This window comes from Coloeus monedula, assembly GCF_965178545.1.
Source record: "Coloeus monedula genome assembly, chromosome: 4".
Lineage (NCBI taxonomy): Eukaryota > Metazoa > Chordata > Aves > Passeriformes > Corvidae > Coloeus > Coloeus monedula.
In genome coordinates this window covers 1,787,527-1,804,113 of record NC_138784.1, presented here as the reverse complement: position 1 = coordinate 1,804,113, position 16,587 = coordinate 1,787,527, and the positions used below count along the sequence as shown (strand labels likewise).

At 38.1% G+C, this 16,587-nt stretch overlaps 1 protein-coding gene across 2 annotated transcripts in view; it reads left to right on the top strand.

Annotated features, from left to right (window-relative positions):
• Positions 1 to 16,587, top strand: part of KDM5A (lysine demethylase 5A) — a 47,863-nt gene that overhangs the window by 1,586 nt on the left and 29,690 nt on the right. For both annotated transcript variants that reach the window (XM_082280241.1, XM_082280240.1), the window contains exons 2-9: positions 652 to 729; positions 1,784 to 1,906; positions 4,064 to 4,234; positions 4,722 to 4,856; positions 9,988 to 10,093; positions 10,658 to 10,746; positions 13,686 to 13,844; positions 16,179 to 16,298. In XM_082280241.1, the coding sequence (XP_082136367.1) occupies positions 652 to 729; positions 1,784 to 1,906; positions 4,064 to 4,234; positions 4,722 to 4,856; positions 9,988 to 10,093; positions 10,658 to 10,746; positions 13,686 to 13,844; positions 16,179 to 16,298 (981 nt within the window). The remainder of the gene's footprint in view (positions 1 to 651; positions 730 to 1,783; positions 1,907 to 4,063; positions 4,235 to 4,721; positions 4,857 to 9,987; positions 10,094 to 10,657; positions 10,747 to 13,685; positions 13,845 to 16,178; positions 16,299 to 16,587) is intronic.

Below are 16,587 nucleotides of genomic sequence, written 5' to 3'. Positions count from 1 at the left end.
TACCAGGTAGACAATCTACTGTAACTGAAGCTTTGGTAAAAAGTGCTAAAAAGCTGAATTACTTGACATCATAACACAGTTTTGAGAGACAGGGCTGGGAGGCACTTGTGGTTGAACTGACCCCTGATGGTGCTGAGAAAGTCATTAATTAAGGCTCCATTTTTGTTAGAAGAATTGGGCTCCCAACTGCTGGTCTTGTCTGTATTGAAATGACTGTAGACAAGCAGGAAAACGTTAGATGTGTTATAATGTGCCTGATTTAGTCTTTGTTGCTACTGACAGTGAGGATTTTTCAGTGTGCAAGATATATGGATTTTTTTTTTTAAAGTAAATAAATAACTGACCAGCTACAGAGTGTATCTCATATTTAAACTTAGCATGAGGTAATGCATGCTGAAATGCTTTGAACCTTATTTTCTTTGACATGTCTAAATCTGTGAGGATCTTTCTTCAAACTCAAATATTGTGGGAGGAACATTGTTGTATAAGCACAAAAATGTCTTAAAATTGGAAAATGATATCACCAGTTGTTCTGAGAAACTAATTTAGGATTGGAAGCTTGTTTACTCAGGCATTGTTAGGGTCTTTGGTTTTGTGCATTTTTCAGAGAAGTTTCTGGAAGCAATAAAATGTCTTTCTGTCTCTGTTTAGGACTGGCAGCCTCCATTTGCATGTGAAGTACAAAGTTTTCGTTTCACTCCACGAATTCAGCGCCTGAATGAACTGGAGGTGAGTGTTTCCACTGTTGATACAATTTTGTGTTTGCACTGAAAGCAAGAGGTCTCCCTGCTTGAGATTCGCATCTTGGCAGGTTTCTGGATGGGGGATACTTTAGAAACCCATAGACCACATCAGTGTTTATACTTGGCAGTGGCAGAGTTCATTTAAAATAACTCTCCCTGTCTTTGAGGAAAATCTGGTTTTTATTTTATTACCCAAAATAACCACAGGAGTTTTTCACATTCGACTGGAAATGTCTAAAATGAATTCCAAGTATCATGTGTGTAGTAAGAGCAGCCAGTGTCTAGCTTTCAGAGCTCCACAGGCAATGATTTTTTTCCTCTTAAAATACTTACTGCTGTTCTGATGCCTCTGGTTACCTCATACTGTCGTGATAATGCCTTTTAAGGCTTAAAATGATTTTTTATAGGCTTACTATAGATGGTTAATTTTATGATTTAAAAACCTATGTGAGCTTTATTGAAAGCAGTATGAGCTCCACTCTGTCCTGGTTTTTCCTTTTCTCTACAACATTTCTCAAAGCCTTGCTTTGTTCACATACCAAAATGTCATTTGGCTTGTAAATGGGTCTCCTTATGGAAAGTGATTTGAGTACTCCAGAAATACTCCAGGGAGGAGGCCCTTTGTGTGGTTAAGGCATATATAAAAACTGTTTGTTATTCCCCTCCTCCCCACCAATGTATATTTTAATAATTGTTCTTGTGTTTCTCCCTGGAATGCTGATTATTTCATAAATATGCATTTTGGTTTCAGACCAAGAAATTATTTGGTAGGAATTTAATGTATAGGGTCTTAAATGCAGAGAGAAAAGCATATACAATTTTCTTTTTGCAAAGATCTTTCTTTTTAGCAATATTTCTGTTTCTAGGGGTTTTTCACCTAAGTCACCATAGTCACCTATGACTAAGAAATATCTCCCTTGCCAAGTTGCATGTTGAAAATGGAAACACTATAAAAACTGATCTTGTCTTCTCTCAGGACTCTAAGGTTTTGTGACATTTGTTTTGGAACATATGTGATTGTCTACCTTAACTGATTTCAGGCAATGACAAGAGTGAAACTGGACTTCTTGGATCAGTTAGCAAAATTTTGGGAACTCCAAGGATCCAATTTAAAAATCCCTGTGGTCGAGAGAAAAATACTGGATCTCTATGGTCTGAGCAAGGTAAGTATTTGTAGGCTTTAGGCTGACAGGGATTTCATTTTTCATTCAAGCTCAAGAAACCAAGCAACAGGGAGGGCTTGTGTTACAGTGCTAACCTCATTAATCCAGAGATTAAATAAGTGGGAAAAAATACAGTGAAAAAACATTTCTAACTTGAATGTTTATGCCAAACATGTCACAGCATAATTAAATTAGTTGCCTTTGGTTGGATTCCATACAGCAGGTATTTATTACCTTGTATAGCTTGAATGTCCTGATGTCAGCTGGCCACTTGATGTTTAGTTCTCCCTTTTTACATGTGGTGGAGCTGCAGAAGGCTGAGGTGTTCTTGGGGAAGGCAGCTGTATGCCTGTGTGAAGTTCAGCTCCGACCAGCAAGTCTGTCATGAATTGTTGCAATTTCTCCTTCCTCTCTTCTAGCAGAGGTTTTCATAAACGTGCACCTTTGAGAATTTAGAATGTCAGCATCAGGAATACTTACTTTAATTTCCAAAACAGACTTGGCTTAAGGCTGGCTAGAAATGAATATTTCTGTGGTTGCATTTGGTGAACGCACCAAACGTCTGTCAAAGTTTGCGCACAAATCTCTGTTGGAATTTGGTTTTGCACTGGCAGAATACATGTACCATTATAAACTTAGCTGCTAATAAATATAAATAGGTAGATTTCTTCTTGCAGGGAAAAGACCAAAGTTCTGGTAGTTCTAGTGCTTCTAGGTTAGAACATCAGTTTCTATTCCCCATCAAGATTTATTTCTCTTAGGTAAGTACAAATGTAAAGACCTGAGTATATTTTAGTTTTAAAGAAAGTCAAGTGTTTCAGAAAGTCTGGAAGGGCTGATAAAATGCAAAGAAAAGCTGATAAAATGTCTTTCAGTATTTTTTTTTCTTTTTGTGTCTGTGGTGGGTTACTGGGATATGCAGAATGTCAGAGAGGTACTGGAAAATATCTGGGTCACTGTTATGAACTGGAGCATTTCAGTTGGCTGTAGATTTGCAGCTCTGAGTTAATTTAGTTCATTACTGGCTTCTTCAGCTGTTGTTCATGCACAGATAATTTCAGAAAACAAGTTTTCCTGGAAATGTTAAAGATAAGTTGAAATTCAGGAATGGCTTCATTTTAAAAGACTTTTCTAGAACTTTTGTGTAAATATGAGGAAAAATAATGACCAATAATATTATTGTTTTATTTAAGTGTAACTCTGTGTGATTATAGGAGAAACCAGAATTAACAAAATTGCTTCTCACTGTCACAGGCTTCTCAATTTACCTCAGCCTCCCAAGCAAACCGTAAATTTCACTCCATTAACAAAATGGTTTTGCCTTGAGGTTTCTAAAAGTGTGTGAAACATTAAGCTTGAAATTTAGTAAAGAAATGCAATGCAAAACTGCACTGCTGTAAAAATGATATTAGTCTTACAGTAATAGAAATGAAATTATAATCCATTTGTGTTTTAAACTGCTTGTCAGTGAAACTGTAGAAGGAATGGAGGCAGTGGAAATGTGGCCAATGTTTCTGAGGAAGCAACTCATGTGCTGTTATGATCATTGCTTGCAGGCAAATGGTCTTGTTTTTTATTCTGTATACATATAGATGTAAGCAGTACTAGTTCTGTATGTGAATTACTGGTCTCAAACCAACTGAAGTCACGTGTAATAACTGGACTGAGTTGGAAGGTAAATTCACTTTTTCCTCTTTTTATAGTAGTCTCTCTTCCCTTCAGGGTTTTGTGAGAGTTCTGAGCTCCAACACTCCTTTCTGCCTGGGATCTGTTAGGATGGGTTTTATTTCTGGCCAGACCTATATTTTACAGCAGAGTACAAGTCTGGTGAGAGTTAACTTTTCAGTTTGTTCTGATGGTAGGTTTTGTATTTTTTCCAGCACATCATAAATCTTAACTGTTGGACTCCTCCTGTCCAGGACAGTATGCGATTTACATTTGCTAGTAAATTAAAAATCACATTAAATAGATGAAGTAATAAGAATAAGTAAGTGCTTTGTTATTAAAGGACTAGTTCTTCAGGAAACAAAATCTAATTTCAGGATTCTGTCAGTTTTCATGGAACCTTTTAACATTTGGTTAGTTTAAATGATTCTTGCTTTATGCAAGTTGGTGAGAGCAGCTCAAAACCCGTAACTTTTTATTTATGCGTTTCAGATTGTTGCCAACAAAGGAGGCTTTGAAGTAGTCACCAAAGAGAAGAAATGGTCTAAAGTGGCGAGTCGGCTTGGCTACCTGCCAGGAAAAGGCACGGGGTCATTACTCAAGTCTCACTATGAACGGATCTTATATCCCTACGAGCTCTTCCAGTCCGGGGTCAGCCTCATGGTGAGACGCTTGTCTTTCATGCTATGAGGAGGGGACCCAAAAGGCACACAGAGTGCTGTGTTACTCCAGGTGAAACTAGGACATAGGGTCAGTGCTGTTAGAAGCTCCAGCTGTGCCAACAAAGCTAGAACCACCCTTGTAGTTATCTGTGACAGAGTAGTGCTAGAAGTTGTAACATGACCTTGTGTAGTTATTTTCTGGTATTTCTTTGTACGACTGAAGTCAACTGTGTTGGGAAGGAAAACAAGGCAAAAGATGGAAATTGGAAATGAATTGGAAATGTGTATTTTTCTCTTGATAACCTGGTAGTTGGGATTCAGTTTTCTTATTTGAAGGGAGCATGAATTAATTTGCCTCTTTTTCAGATGGTGTGTGTAGTGCTGTGTGATTTCACTTGTCCTGTTTCTTAGCAAACAGAATGATTCACAGGCTGTGGAATGATTAGCACTGCGTGACCAACACAGTGTCCTGTGCTCTGTTTCTCTAGGGCATCCAAAAACCTAACTTGGATCTTAAGGAAAAGGTGGAGGCTGAGGACCTCAGCTCAGATGCCCAGGCTTCCCCAAAGCAGGCTTCAAGGATGAATGTTATGCTGAAGAGAACCAGGCGTGTCAAATCCCAGGTACTCCTGTTAATCAGCTCTTACAGACAGAGAACACTTACTTCTCCCACCAGTGCAGCAGCCTTTGGCTGTGTGAGCCTGCTCAAAAGCACCACCAGGAAGCAGTCTTCATTTAAGTAAGGCCCAGAGAAGGTTGCCACTCTGAGACCTGGTTTAATACATCAGAGGCACTGTTTGTGTCAAAACTTCTAAAAGCTGCTTTTTGTTTTCTGACAGGTGGCCTAAGTACCTTGGTAACGAATATATCTCTGAAAACTAGACAGATAGAAAGCTGTTTGTGTATTGATGTTAAAGCTTCTGCTTGTGCAAAGTCCTAGAACTTCTAAAAAACTTCTTAAAATATGCCTCTTAATTACATAAATGCAAACACATGTAGGTAATTGTTAATTGTGGAATTGTGTGTGGTACTAACTATCTCCAGCCGGGCAGGCAAGTTTTCTGAAGAAGTGAAACAGGTGTGTGAGGAGATGATCAATGATGGCTGGAACTATGTAGGAGTTCTACAGATTTTCTGCTGCAAAGCAGTTCCCTTCCTTCTGAATTACTGGTGTTATAGGAATTTCTGGTATTCTAGTAGGTGATATTAAATCTGGGAAGGAACCCCCGAGAAAATCTTAATTCAGACTGAATCACCACCATTTTAAATGCTGTCTTACTAGAAATAATTGTAGGGTATTGCCCTGATGGCTCTGTTGCACTATTTAAATCAGGGCCCTTTTGACAGAGGTACTCCTTGCAGGCAGCATCCTGAGGCTTTTCACATGAAGTCTGGTGGCTCCCTGCTGGCTCACCAGCAGAGCGTGGGTGAAAGCTGGATTTATATGCAACCAACTTCCTACTTGCTTCATACCATTCTAGACTTAGCTCCAGCACTACAAAGTTTTTTCAAATGCTCTTCAACTGCTTTTTTTTTTTCAATCTTTCTTGTCACTGAGATATTTGAGTATCCTTTATAAATTTTTACCTTCTTCTCTGGTGACTTAGACTGAATTGTCTTTTTCAGTATGTTTTCTCAGCTTGCCAAAGCTGACTTGATGTTGCTTATCACAGCCATATTGCAGTGCATCACACAAGCAGTCCCAGGCTTGTTGATCTTCCCAGATCTCTCAGAGTATTGGTAGTGAGCTATCCAGAAAACCTGAGAATGCTGCATGAACTGTGGCAGTCATTTTTCATGTGGAATTCTTTGGATTTGAGTGACTCCTATGGCAAAGTGCCAGTATGTCCTTTTTCTCACACGTGGTGTAAAAGCGTCACTATGTTACTAAGATCCTGTGGGATGTTTTTTCCTGCTGATTTCAGTAGAGTAATGGTACTTGTCATTTCTCCATGTCGGAAAGATGATTCTTTGGTGATCCTGGCACTGTAAAGCTGCTTCACTTTGTTTAAAGGGCCTGCAGTTCAGAAATAAGAGATGATTTTATTTAGATCGTCTGCAATATATATATATATATATTTAAATGCCTTTTATTAGGCTTGTAGCCAAGTTATCTTTTAAGCTTTACAGTTATTAAAATGGCTGAAATAAGTTCTCGAATACAGGAAAAACTCATCCTACTTTAAGAGACAGGAGAAGCAGGTTTTGGCTGTGTTGGAAGCTGTGTATAACTATCTTCAGTCATCCCTGGAGCAGCATTTAGAGACAGATTTTTCCTTAGTAGCCAGAAACAGTAGCAGTGTAAATAAGTATGTGAGAACATGGAGACATTGTTCCAGATTTCAGTGCACTTCTTTATTGTAGACAGGACTCTGTTTAATTGTCTGAAATACATACCTGGAATTGTACCAGAGGTTGTCTAAACAGTCTTTAGAGAGCTGGTGATATGCAAGTAATGTAAAAACCTGCTAAATAAATGTCATTCTGCTCTAGCAGAAACGTCCGAATGATTTGTATGTAGTGTGCCGAGTAGTCCAATGCCTGGTTAGTGAGCATGGATAATTCCACGGACCTCTGCATCTCTGTAGATCTTTTCCAAGTGCTGAAAGTAGTTTCCAAAAATCCTCTGCATCTTCTTGCAGATAACTTACCTTAGAATGGGTAATGAATAAGAAAGTGTAAATATATCAATCAGAAATTACCGAAATAGAGAAACATCCTCAGCAGCAGAAGGGGGTGACAGACTTTGAAAAAGCAAATTTTAGGATTTTTGGAGAATGTGAAAAATGAAAGCAGATAGGGAATAAGTGTTCTCCTCTGTGAACAGTAGCTTGAGAATCTTTGGATACTATAATCAAATGTCAGTTGAAAACATTGTCTCTGAATAGGAAGAGAATAATTAGATGGTGAGAGATTCTGTTCAGAAAATAAACTTAATGCTTTATTTTCTCTTTTCTCTGAAAAAAGCTTTCACAAATAAAAGCTGGAGAAAGGCAGCTGAATTCTTAAAGGCTTGTAAAGAAAATTACAATAAAAAGTAAATTAATTCAGATTAGGAAAAGAGAATATCCTTAAGGAAAGCTTAAATTTAAGAGAATACTTTCTTAGAAAAGGGTAGTGTATCTTCATAGAGGATCTGTTAGGGTGTATTTTAGCTGACAAGGGATTTGTCTAATGGGCTTATGTCATGGTGATTTCTGGTAAAGAAATGCAGTACTGGAACAAAAAGTGCTGTCTTTTCAAAGGATATTAACTTAATGTCCAGGGAGTTTTCTTAAAAACAATTCTAAGTAGTATATCTGCTTTCAGATTTCTCTTTCTGGTTTGGTTGATTGCAGAATAATAAAACAAGATTCAGGTTTTTTGGTTTGAAAGATTTCCTTCCATGGGAATAACTGTGAAACAAAATAGTGAAACAAAAGAACTCTGGGAGATGCTGACAAATGCCCCAAACATGTAAATATTTTCGTTGTTGGTTGTACCATTGTAGTCTTGCGCATTGGGGCTGGAGGAGTGTCGATGCAAATGTGTCAGAGTTGATGAGGGGTGAGACAAGAGAATAGTGAGTGAATCCAGTGTAATGGAATCATGGAAAAGCCCTTGGGTTGTACTTCCAGTTGAGAAGGTAAAAGAAACAAAGTCTGTATCCTTCAGGACAAAGAGGAGATGAGAACAGAATCACAGTGTAATCGAGTTCGTTTCACTTATGTGGAGAAAGTATAATGCAAAAGTGAGCTGGAGTTTTGTGCTCTTAGCAGTGAGAAAATGGCAAGGAATGCACGAGTGCTGTGGCTTCCATGCACTCACAGTTTTGAGTTTGGGGTTTTTTACAGCCTTAAAGAACACAGCAGAAAATCTGCTCAGTGGGGCTTCTGAATGCTCTTGGTATTTACACCTTTGAGCATCAATATCCTGTCAGAGTTCATGAGGTTACACAGGGATCTGATTTTTAAAATCATTCCTCTTTCAATGTGCAAACTGTTCTTTTTCAAAACTCTGTAGCTGTTTCCACGTGAACATGAATGGATTTCCTCCACTAAGGTTTAGAGGTATCCAGGTAAATCTGGGCAATGGAGTTATGAAAATACATTTAGGTAATGTATTTTTAAACTAAGCTGTAAAACTTTGTTGCTGCTGTTGTTAATGATTGACTTTGAGTAAATATGATAGTAAAATAATTTTCTTTATGTCATTGGGAAAACTATCTTAGGTCACAATAGTAGGAGATTGTTAATAGGTGTTGTTGAAATGATGTCTATGCTGAAATATGTGGGTTGATTCTGTCAGGTTCTATTAGCTGAGAGAATGGTTGAGTTGTTAAGGAATTTCAAATGGAAAATGAAGGACTAGGAAGTCTCTGAGTGTGTTTCCTTATGGCTCGTTAGCCAAAAAGTGAGGAATTGAATAGGAAAAATTTGCACAGTGGGCTTATGAAGCTGGTCATATCTAAAGTGAAAATAATTTAATAGCACCATATAAATATTCAAAATTAGAATATTAGCAGTAATTAGGTTGGAAAGATGCCTGTTAGCATAATGCATACCCAGCTCAGTGGGAACAGGGACTCTAAATATCACCAAAAATTCCTTAGAGTAATAATGCGTAGGAAACCATATCTTCAAATGTCTTCTGAAAGCAAGAAAAACAACTGATTTAGGCAGAAAAAAAAATCATCCTTTTTTTATGTTTATTGCAAATGTATTGGAACTTATGTTGAACACTATTTTAGAAGAAGTTTTTTAGGGTTTTTTTAAATAATTGATTGAAAACTTTGAAGGCATGTCACCCCAAGGGACAGGCTTGAGGTATCAGGCCATAACTTTGAAAAATAGCAGATGAAGTACCATCAGGAAGTTACTTGAAGAATAACTTCTTTAAAATTACATGCCTGCCTTCAAAATGGATAGGCTTGCTGAGATCTTTTAAGATCAGTGAATTTCAGGAGGAAGTTTTTGAACAGTGAGGATTTAATGGCCTTCTATACCACATCAGAGAGATTTTTCAAAGTATAAGGAGGCAACATAAAGAAAAATGCCAGGGTGATTGTGTTGCAGATGAAAGCAGAATATTTTCTTCTTTTTGTTCTTTTTATTGTTAGATTAATGGCAGTGATGTGAGAAAATGAGGTAGGTCAGTAATGGGAAACAGAAAGAAGTTCATTTGAGCAGAACACTTCGGGAAACATCGCTGGCAGGGGCATGGAGCTGTCACCAAATGGGTCTTTTTACCTCTGATTTTGAGCTTGCAACATGAGTAGCTGTGATCTGAGTTGTACTCACAACATTTCATCACAAATAAGCCCAGAAGCAGCCAAGCTTAAGGAAGCTGGTTGGAACTCATTAGTGTTGTGTGGATGTTTCTACTCAAGGAAGCACATAAGGAAATCCTGTTGAAACATCATTAAAATCCAGGCACTTGACTGAATCATAGTGATTTCGGAAAAAGTTGCTCTGGCATTCTTCTTATTTTTTGCAAAATGAGAAACCCAGTTCTTTTATTTGGTGTAAAGGTGACTTCTTGTAGTTGATTTGTAATATTAGATAGGAAATAATTTTGAAAATTTGGGACAAAAGTTCTGTCTCTTATTCCATTTGGATATGTTCATTGCCTTAGGAACAGAAGATGGTATTTTTTCAGGCCTGCTTCTTTTGATGAGTAAATATTGTGGGAGAGTGGAATAGAAACAAATTGTGAAGAAACCTGGAGGGGAAATACTGGTGGTTTGTGCTGATGTGATCTTGTTTTTATTTTTAGGCAGAGGCAGGAGAAATGAGTAGAAACACTGAACTAAAGAAACTGCAGATCTTTGGAGCTGGACCCAAGATGATGGGACTGGCATTGGGAGCAAAGGATAAAGAGGGTAATTAAATCTCGGGCTCCTTGCTTTGTAGTGAGACTGTCAAATCTTCCTGAGTGTCTCTAGAGACAGTATTAAGAAGAAAGCAAATCAAAACTGGAAAAAGAAAGCTACGTGTTCTAGGGTTTTATTCACAGGAGATTTACAGAGATTTACTGAATTTCATTACTCTGCTTCATATAACTTGGCAGAGTTTCAGCTCTTTATGTGTTATATAGTAACAATAACAATTAAGCAGCTGTTCCATGAACTGAGTGACTGAAAGGGAAAGCAGGATTTAAAAATACTGAAACTGATCCTGCCAGCAAAGTGCACAACTTAGGAGTGTAATTCACTGTGTTTCATGAGGCCATTGGGATCATCTGTGAGGATGAGCAAACTACATTTTTGCTAATCCCTGTTGATTTTAGATTGGCCAGGTATAACATGACACTTTTGCTTTCTTGGGACTATTAAATAGTTTCTGATCTGAAATGCAGGGTGCCAGGCTGAGTATCTGTGGTGTTTTTACAAGTTAAGTCTATCTTGATGTGATATTAATAGCATTTAACTTCATTTTACTTCAAGATGAGGTGACGCGAAGGCGCAAGGGAACCAGATCAGAAGCATTTGGAATGCAGATGAGGCAGCGCAAAGGAACTCTTTCTGTCAACTTCGTAAGTTTGGTGCCTTTGCTGTGATTTCTCATAGAAAAGACTTGGTTGATTTACTAAGATTTTTCTTTTTCCCCTAAAAGAACCTCACCCCTCCAACAGATGAATGAGTGCATGCTGCAGCAGGTGATGGTGTTACAGGAAGAGAGAACAGTATTTTGAAAAACAATCTGTGCTCTAGGCTTTTGTTCTAATCTTTTGGGCAGGAAGGCTGTTTCAGTGTGAAGCTTTTTGCTCATCAGACTTGCCATGTGCTTGAATGCCTTCAGTAGTTCAGTTTTTGTTTGAGCTCCCCTTAGCAGGACAACTGTAATACTGCTTCTTTTCCTTAGAAGACATTCTGAGGTGCTCCAGTACTTCAGGGGTTTGTTCTTAGCAATTCCACATTGTGTCTTTTGTATTTTGAATTTGAAGAGGAAAAATAAAATGTTCAGTGCTCTGATGTTTGTCTATGGAAAAGCAATGTGTAGTTGTTCTTCATGTCTTTCATAGCATGTGGCTTCCTAGTTTTAAAGTGTCATAACTTAACGTGTGTACGTAGCCATGAACAAAGATCTGCACTCTTATTGTCTAAAGAATTAGACTCTTCACTTAGAATTCAGTGGTTCTTTTTTCTCTTAGCCTGAGAACACTTACAAAAGCTTATTTTAAATTTCAGCCATGGAAGGCCAAGGCAACCTAAAGACTCTAGCGATCACATTTTTATGTGGGGGGAAGGAAAAGTGGGAGAAGTTGGATATTTAAAAACCAGATCACTGTGCCATTGCATATAAGTTAGGATTTGTGTGACTTGAATTTTTTCAATTGTGCTACTGCTTCTGAGTGTATGGTTTTCCTAGGCCATATACATTTGATAATTTTAACTATGCTTGAATTTTAAAATATTTTGTCTCGTCTCTTGGTTTTTTGTTGTTTTTTTTTTTTTTTAATGGAGAGCTATTATTTGCTTACTCTTTTCATTTAACCAGTATTTATAAGAGAAAATGAAAATGCTGTAACAACAGAACTGTTGTTTTGTTGTTTTGGAACTGTATTGCTGTAACTAATCTTTTGAAGTTCTGTGACTTAGTACTATTTGGTTCCACACTTTTTTTTTTTAAATACTTGGATAAGGAAAGCAGTCCTAAATGCACTGGTGATGCACTTACCTCATATAACTTCTGTGTGAAAAATACTGTTGTGCAATTTTGTGTATTTCTCCATCATTTATTTATCTTTTTGTAGAGTGGTAACTATGAAATAGATTTTATTTGGTGAATTACTAACTGGGAGATAAAATATACCTTTTTATCTCCTCCTCTCCCCTTGATGCATATAGTTATACATCATCATAGTCTTACACTGTTTTATTACATGGCTAGCAGGACTTTTTTGTGGTTATTGCATAATCACAGGTCTGCTTGTTGTGAATATCTCTTTCAGTGCAGTTTTTGTATTTGGCAAATCATCACTTATGCTAACATAGAGGTTGCATATGTTAATAGGAATTTAGAGAGAAGAATGTATTACCAGGGAGAGGTAGCTAGTGAGTACCATAAAAGTGTCTCCTCTTGGGATTGCCATTTTCATGCATTGTTAAGTTTTGGGAAGAGAACCTGGCAGTGCCTGCTAAGGTACTCTCCCTCCCTTCTATGTGCTTGCAACAAAAGCAGCTGGTTTGGTGTTTTGGACAGACATGATATTCCATGAGGGTGAGTGCATGGATTTTTTTTAAAAAGGGGAAAATGATACATCTCTGGGTAGAACTGCATTATTTTTTAAAATTGTTTCTTAAGAAACCTGAGCAGTTTCCTTAAGTATATTATTGCATAGTTAGGAGGTTGCATGCTTAACTAGGCTGGTGTAACTGGAGATGGGCTTGTCATTAAGTATTTAATCCACCTGAGCCTAATCAGCTGAAAAGCACATGTTTTTGTGACATCTTGATTAAATTAACAGACCCCACCAAAAGCAGCCCCACCTCTTCTGGTGTTATTTTGAGCTGTGTGAAGGAAATACAGCCTGAGTTGCCAGGGGCCAGTGGGAGTAGTAGCAGAATTTGGAGCAGGTGTCATTCATGAAGTTCATGCTGTTAGTAAACATTTATACGTAACTTTTTACCTATGATAAGGTAGTACCCAGTTCTTTTTTCATTTAGATTGTTACAGTTCTTCAGTATTATATTAAATGTTTATATTAATTAAAGTTCTTTACACAATACGGGAAGCAACAGCAAAGAAAATTTGAAACCTCTTCATGTGGTTTTCTCTCTGGCCCCAGAGAATGTCTCTCAGTCAGTGTTGTTCTTGTTGAGAGACTATCTCAAACAACTTTCAAAAATTGTTTGCTATTGTATTGGCATTAATACTTCTCTTATCATTTGGAGTTTTTATCCTTTGCTTTGGAAAAAATGAGAAAAGTTGGTAGCTTAACATGTGGTTTCCTTCGCTTCCTCATGAATTTTTAGATTGAAATCTGTAGATTTGTGGATTTTGTTACCTCTTTTTCATTGCAAAGATATCACTGTACTGTTGCAAGTGATGATGTGTGTATTTCTGAAATACTGTTTTGAGATTTTCCTTAACCATGCAGTCTTTGTAGAGATTTAGTTTAAATTGTTTTCCATGATAAGAGGGCTGAAGAGAGGGAGTTCTAAAAACTGTAACCTACTCTTTGCTTTAGAATAACATAAATGAGATGCTACTCGAGTTAAATAGCAAAAGATGGTCCAGCTGACCTGGATAGTTATTTTGCAGCACCCAAAGTCCCCCTGCCCCCACATAGTGCTGCTTTGGGAATGAAACATAATCTATGATTTCAAGTGCATCTCAAAAACCAGAGGAGACTGTTAATGTTCATATATTGGACTTGGGGATATCATCCTTTGTTCCTTAGCTTAAGTAAGGCAGGCTCTGGGTGAGAAACTTCTTGTAACTTTTTTTCTTCTTTTTTTCCCCTCACAGGTTGATCTCTATGTTTGCTTATTTTGTGGTAGAGGAAATAATGAGGATAAACTGCTACTGTGTGATGGATGTGATGACAGCTATCACACTTTTTGCTTGATTCCTCCTCTTCCTGATGTACCCAAGGGTGACTGGAGATGTCCAAAGTGCGTGGCTGAGGTACAGTTCAAGAACTGCTCCAGCTTTGTACGTGCACCTGTGTACCTGGAAAGATCAGAAGAAGAGCAGTTCAGCGATCCATCTGTGTAGAATGCATAGTTTTTGATGAGCCATGAATCTTGGTTGATGATTCATAAAGAGAGAGAAACATTCCTTCTAGAGCTTGGGCACAACCTTTGTTATGTGACAGCTAAAACTTTGACCTTGGTATATTAAGAGCTGAAACGCAATTTGATTATCTGGTAGTGGGAAATTAGGGTGAGAACTAGGGTTATAATGGATGTTTCCACATAATGATGACACATTTTGTAAACTGTGAAGTAAATAAACTATGAAATTTAGGTATAACAGGGAGCTTTGATTATTGGAAAGGTGTTACAGCATTGTTCAGAATAGCTTGTAGCAGAAAGTGAAAGAACTAGTTTCAAATTTTGTTGTAGCTATTTTAGATTTGGTTTAGTCTAAAAAAGGGAACTGCTCAAGCTCTGAAAGTGGAAGCTAGTTGAATTTCTTGAATTATTCAAGGAGGAAGAGCTACCCAGTTCCAAGAGATGATTGATCACCAGACAGCAAACATCACTTGATTGGCTTGGTATTTTTCTTAAGGAAACAAGTTTTGCAAGCTCAGAAAGTTGGTAGATGCAAGATTCAGAGGAAGAAGCTTACTGTTTGTAACTCTGTAATTATGAGGCTGGCTTTCACTCTGTGAAACAGGCTGTGTTTTTTCCAGAAGGAGCAGTTGTGCACACGTTTATCTGCCCATTTCCCCCCCATGCCCTTCCGAAGTGTCGGCTCCTGCTGCTTCCTTTGTGGTGGTGGATGGAGAGTTGTGCAGCCACAGGAGGTGGATCAGCTTGCTGCTCTAACCCTTCACTGACAGATGAGGTGGTCAGATGAACTCGGGCAAATGCTGCTTAAAGACAGGTGGAAATTCATAGGAAAGGGAGAAGATGAAACCTTCCCATTGGGCTGCTGCTGACAGAGTGGATGAACCTAATTCTTTAGTTTCTCTTGAGAAGGAGCAATAAAGAAGTATTAGCAAACTGCAGCAATATAATATGGAGTTAATTTAGAGACTGTGGTAGTAAATAGAGTGTCTGCAACAGTTTAAGAATGTGGAAACTCAAATCAAATTTCACTGTTGCTAGTAAAAACAGGGATAGATTGTTACCGAACAAAAATACATAGGCAGGGACGAACCCAGGAAAGATAAGGTGCCAGTAAGTTTTTACTGGTAAATGATACAGAAAACACTTGAAAAGTTTCAGAAATACGCTGAGAGTAAGAGGTGGAAAGAGAAAGCTCATAGCTCTAATACGTACTGAAGAGTAAACAGGTAACAGCAGAAAGATGTTTGAAGTATTCACTAGTACTTTTTGCCTCAGTTTTTACTTTAGATGTTAATTTTGCACAGATGCTTAATGTAATTTTACGGCAGGGTACTGGAACAGAAGCTGGGAAGAATAGGGTATGGGCTGTTTATATGTATTTAGGTCAACACTGTTTGACAGTGTTCACAGATGTTGCAGATCCTCTGTCACAGGCTCCATTTAAGAACCTCTTTGATACATGTTGGGAGTAGTCTAAGGATAGTTCCTCTTGAAAAAAAGAGAAACTACTGATGAATTCCTTTCCAGTCCTGTTTATGACTGAAAAGCTGTTGTACATCATATTTGTGTTCTGATATGTCTTGTATATATAAACATGGTGTCAGTTTCGAAGGTGCTGAGAAGGACACATTGGAAATGAGTGGGGAGAGGAGCTGAAATGCACACCAGAATGTTTTGCCTTTTCAGGATGAATGGGGATAGAACAGTGAAAGACTTGGAGGTTTTCTGTCAGATGGGCCATGTCTGTTGTTGGCTGTGTTGCCCTGTTCTAATTTCCTTTTTCCTCTTCCCTCTTACATATTTTCACAGTGTCAAATCTTTTTATGATTTGCTGACTTGTTAAGACTGAAACTCCTGGGGGTTTGTTCCCGTGCAGTTATTCTGCAGGTGCTTGAATCCAGTGTGTCTACAGAAATGTCCTCTGGCTGCCTAAGCATCTTGTGCATAGTCTTGCTCTGTGGCTGGCAGCAGTAGCCGATGAAATGTAGCTTTGGACAGGAAAGCAGAAGTGTGGAGCACCAGGGTACAGTGTTAGATTAGCTTCTGTGCCATTAATTCTGCTCTGTTTCCGTTGTGGTGTGGCTGCCTCGGCTGCGAAAGCTCTCAAAACTGGTAGCTTATTGTGCTGGCTAAGGACTCAGGTGGACACTAGGGCTTTTTGCTAAAAATCTAACTGTGTCAGAGTCTGCTGCAGGAAACAGTATTTCTGTGTTCTATCTCCTAGGAATGCAACAAACCCCGTGAGGCCTTCGGATTTGAACAAGCTGTCAGGGAATATACTCTCCAGAGCTTTGGTGAAATGGCTGATAACTTCAAGTCTGATTATTTCAACATGCCAGTCCATGTGAGTTTCAGCTTTTGTTGGGATTCCTTGTAAGGGAAAAAGAGAAGAGGCTTCAGCTGATCCTGGATTTTTGCTAAGACATCTTAGCCTTGTTTAAAGAGGCACCATAAGCTTCAAACATGTAAACAAATCATTTAGCTTGCTGGCATCTGGTCTTATTTCAACTTCGTTTCACCCTTTTCCTCCAGTGGACAGACAGCTTTATTGCTTGTTAGAGTTTACTGTGTTGGGCATAGTCTAGTTAAAGTTCTTAGCCTTTTTGATAAACTGAATTCAGTATCTTGATCTT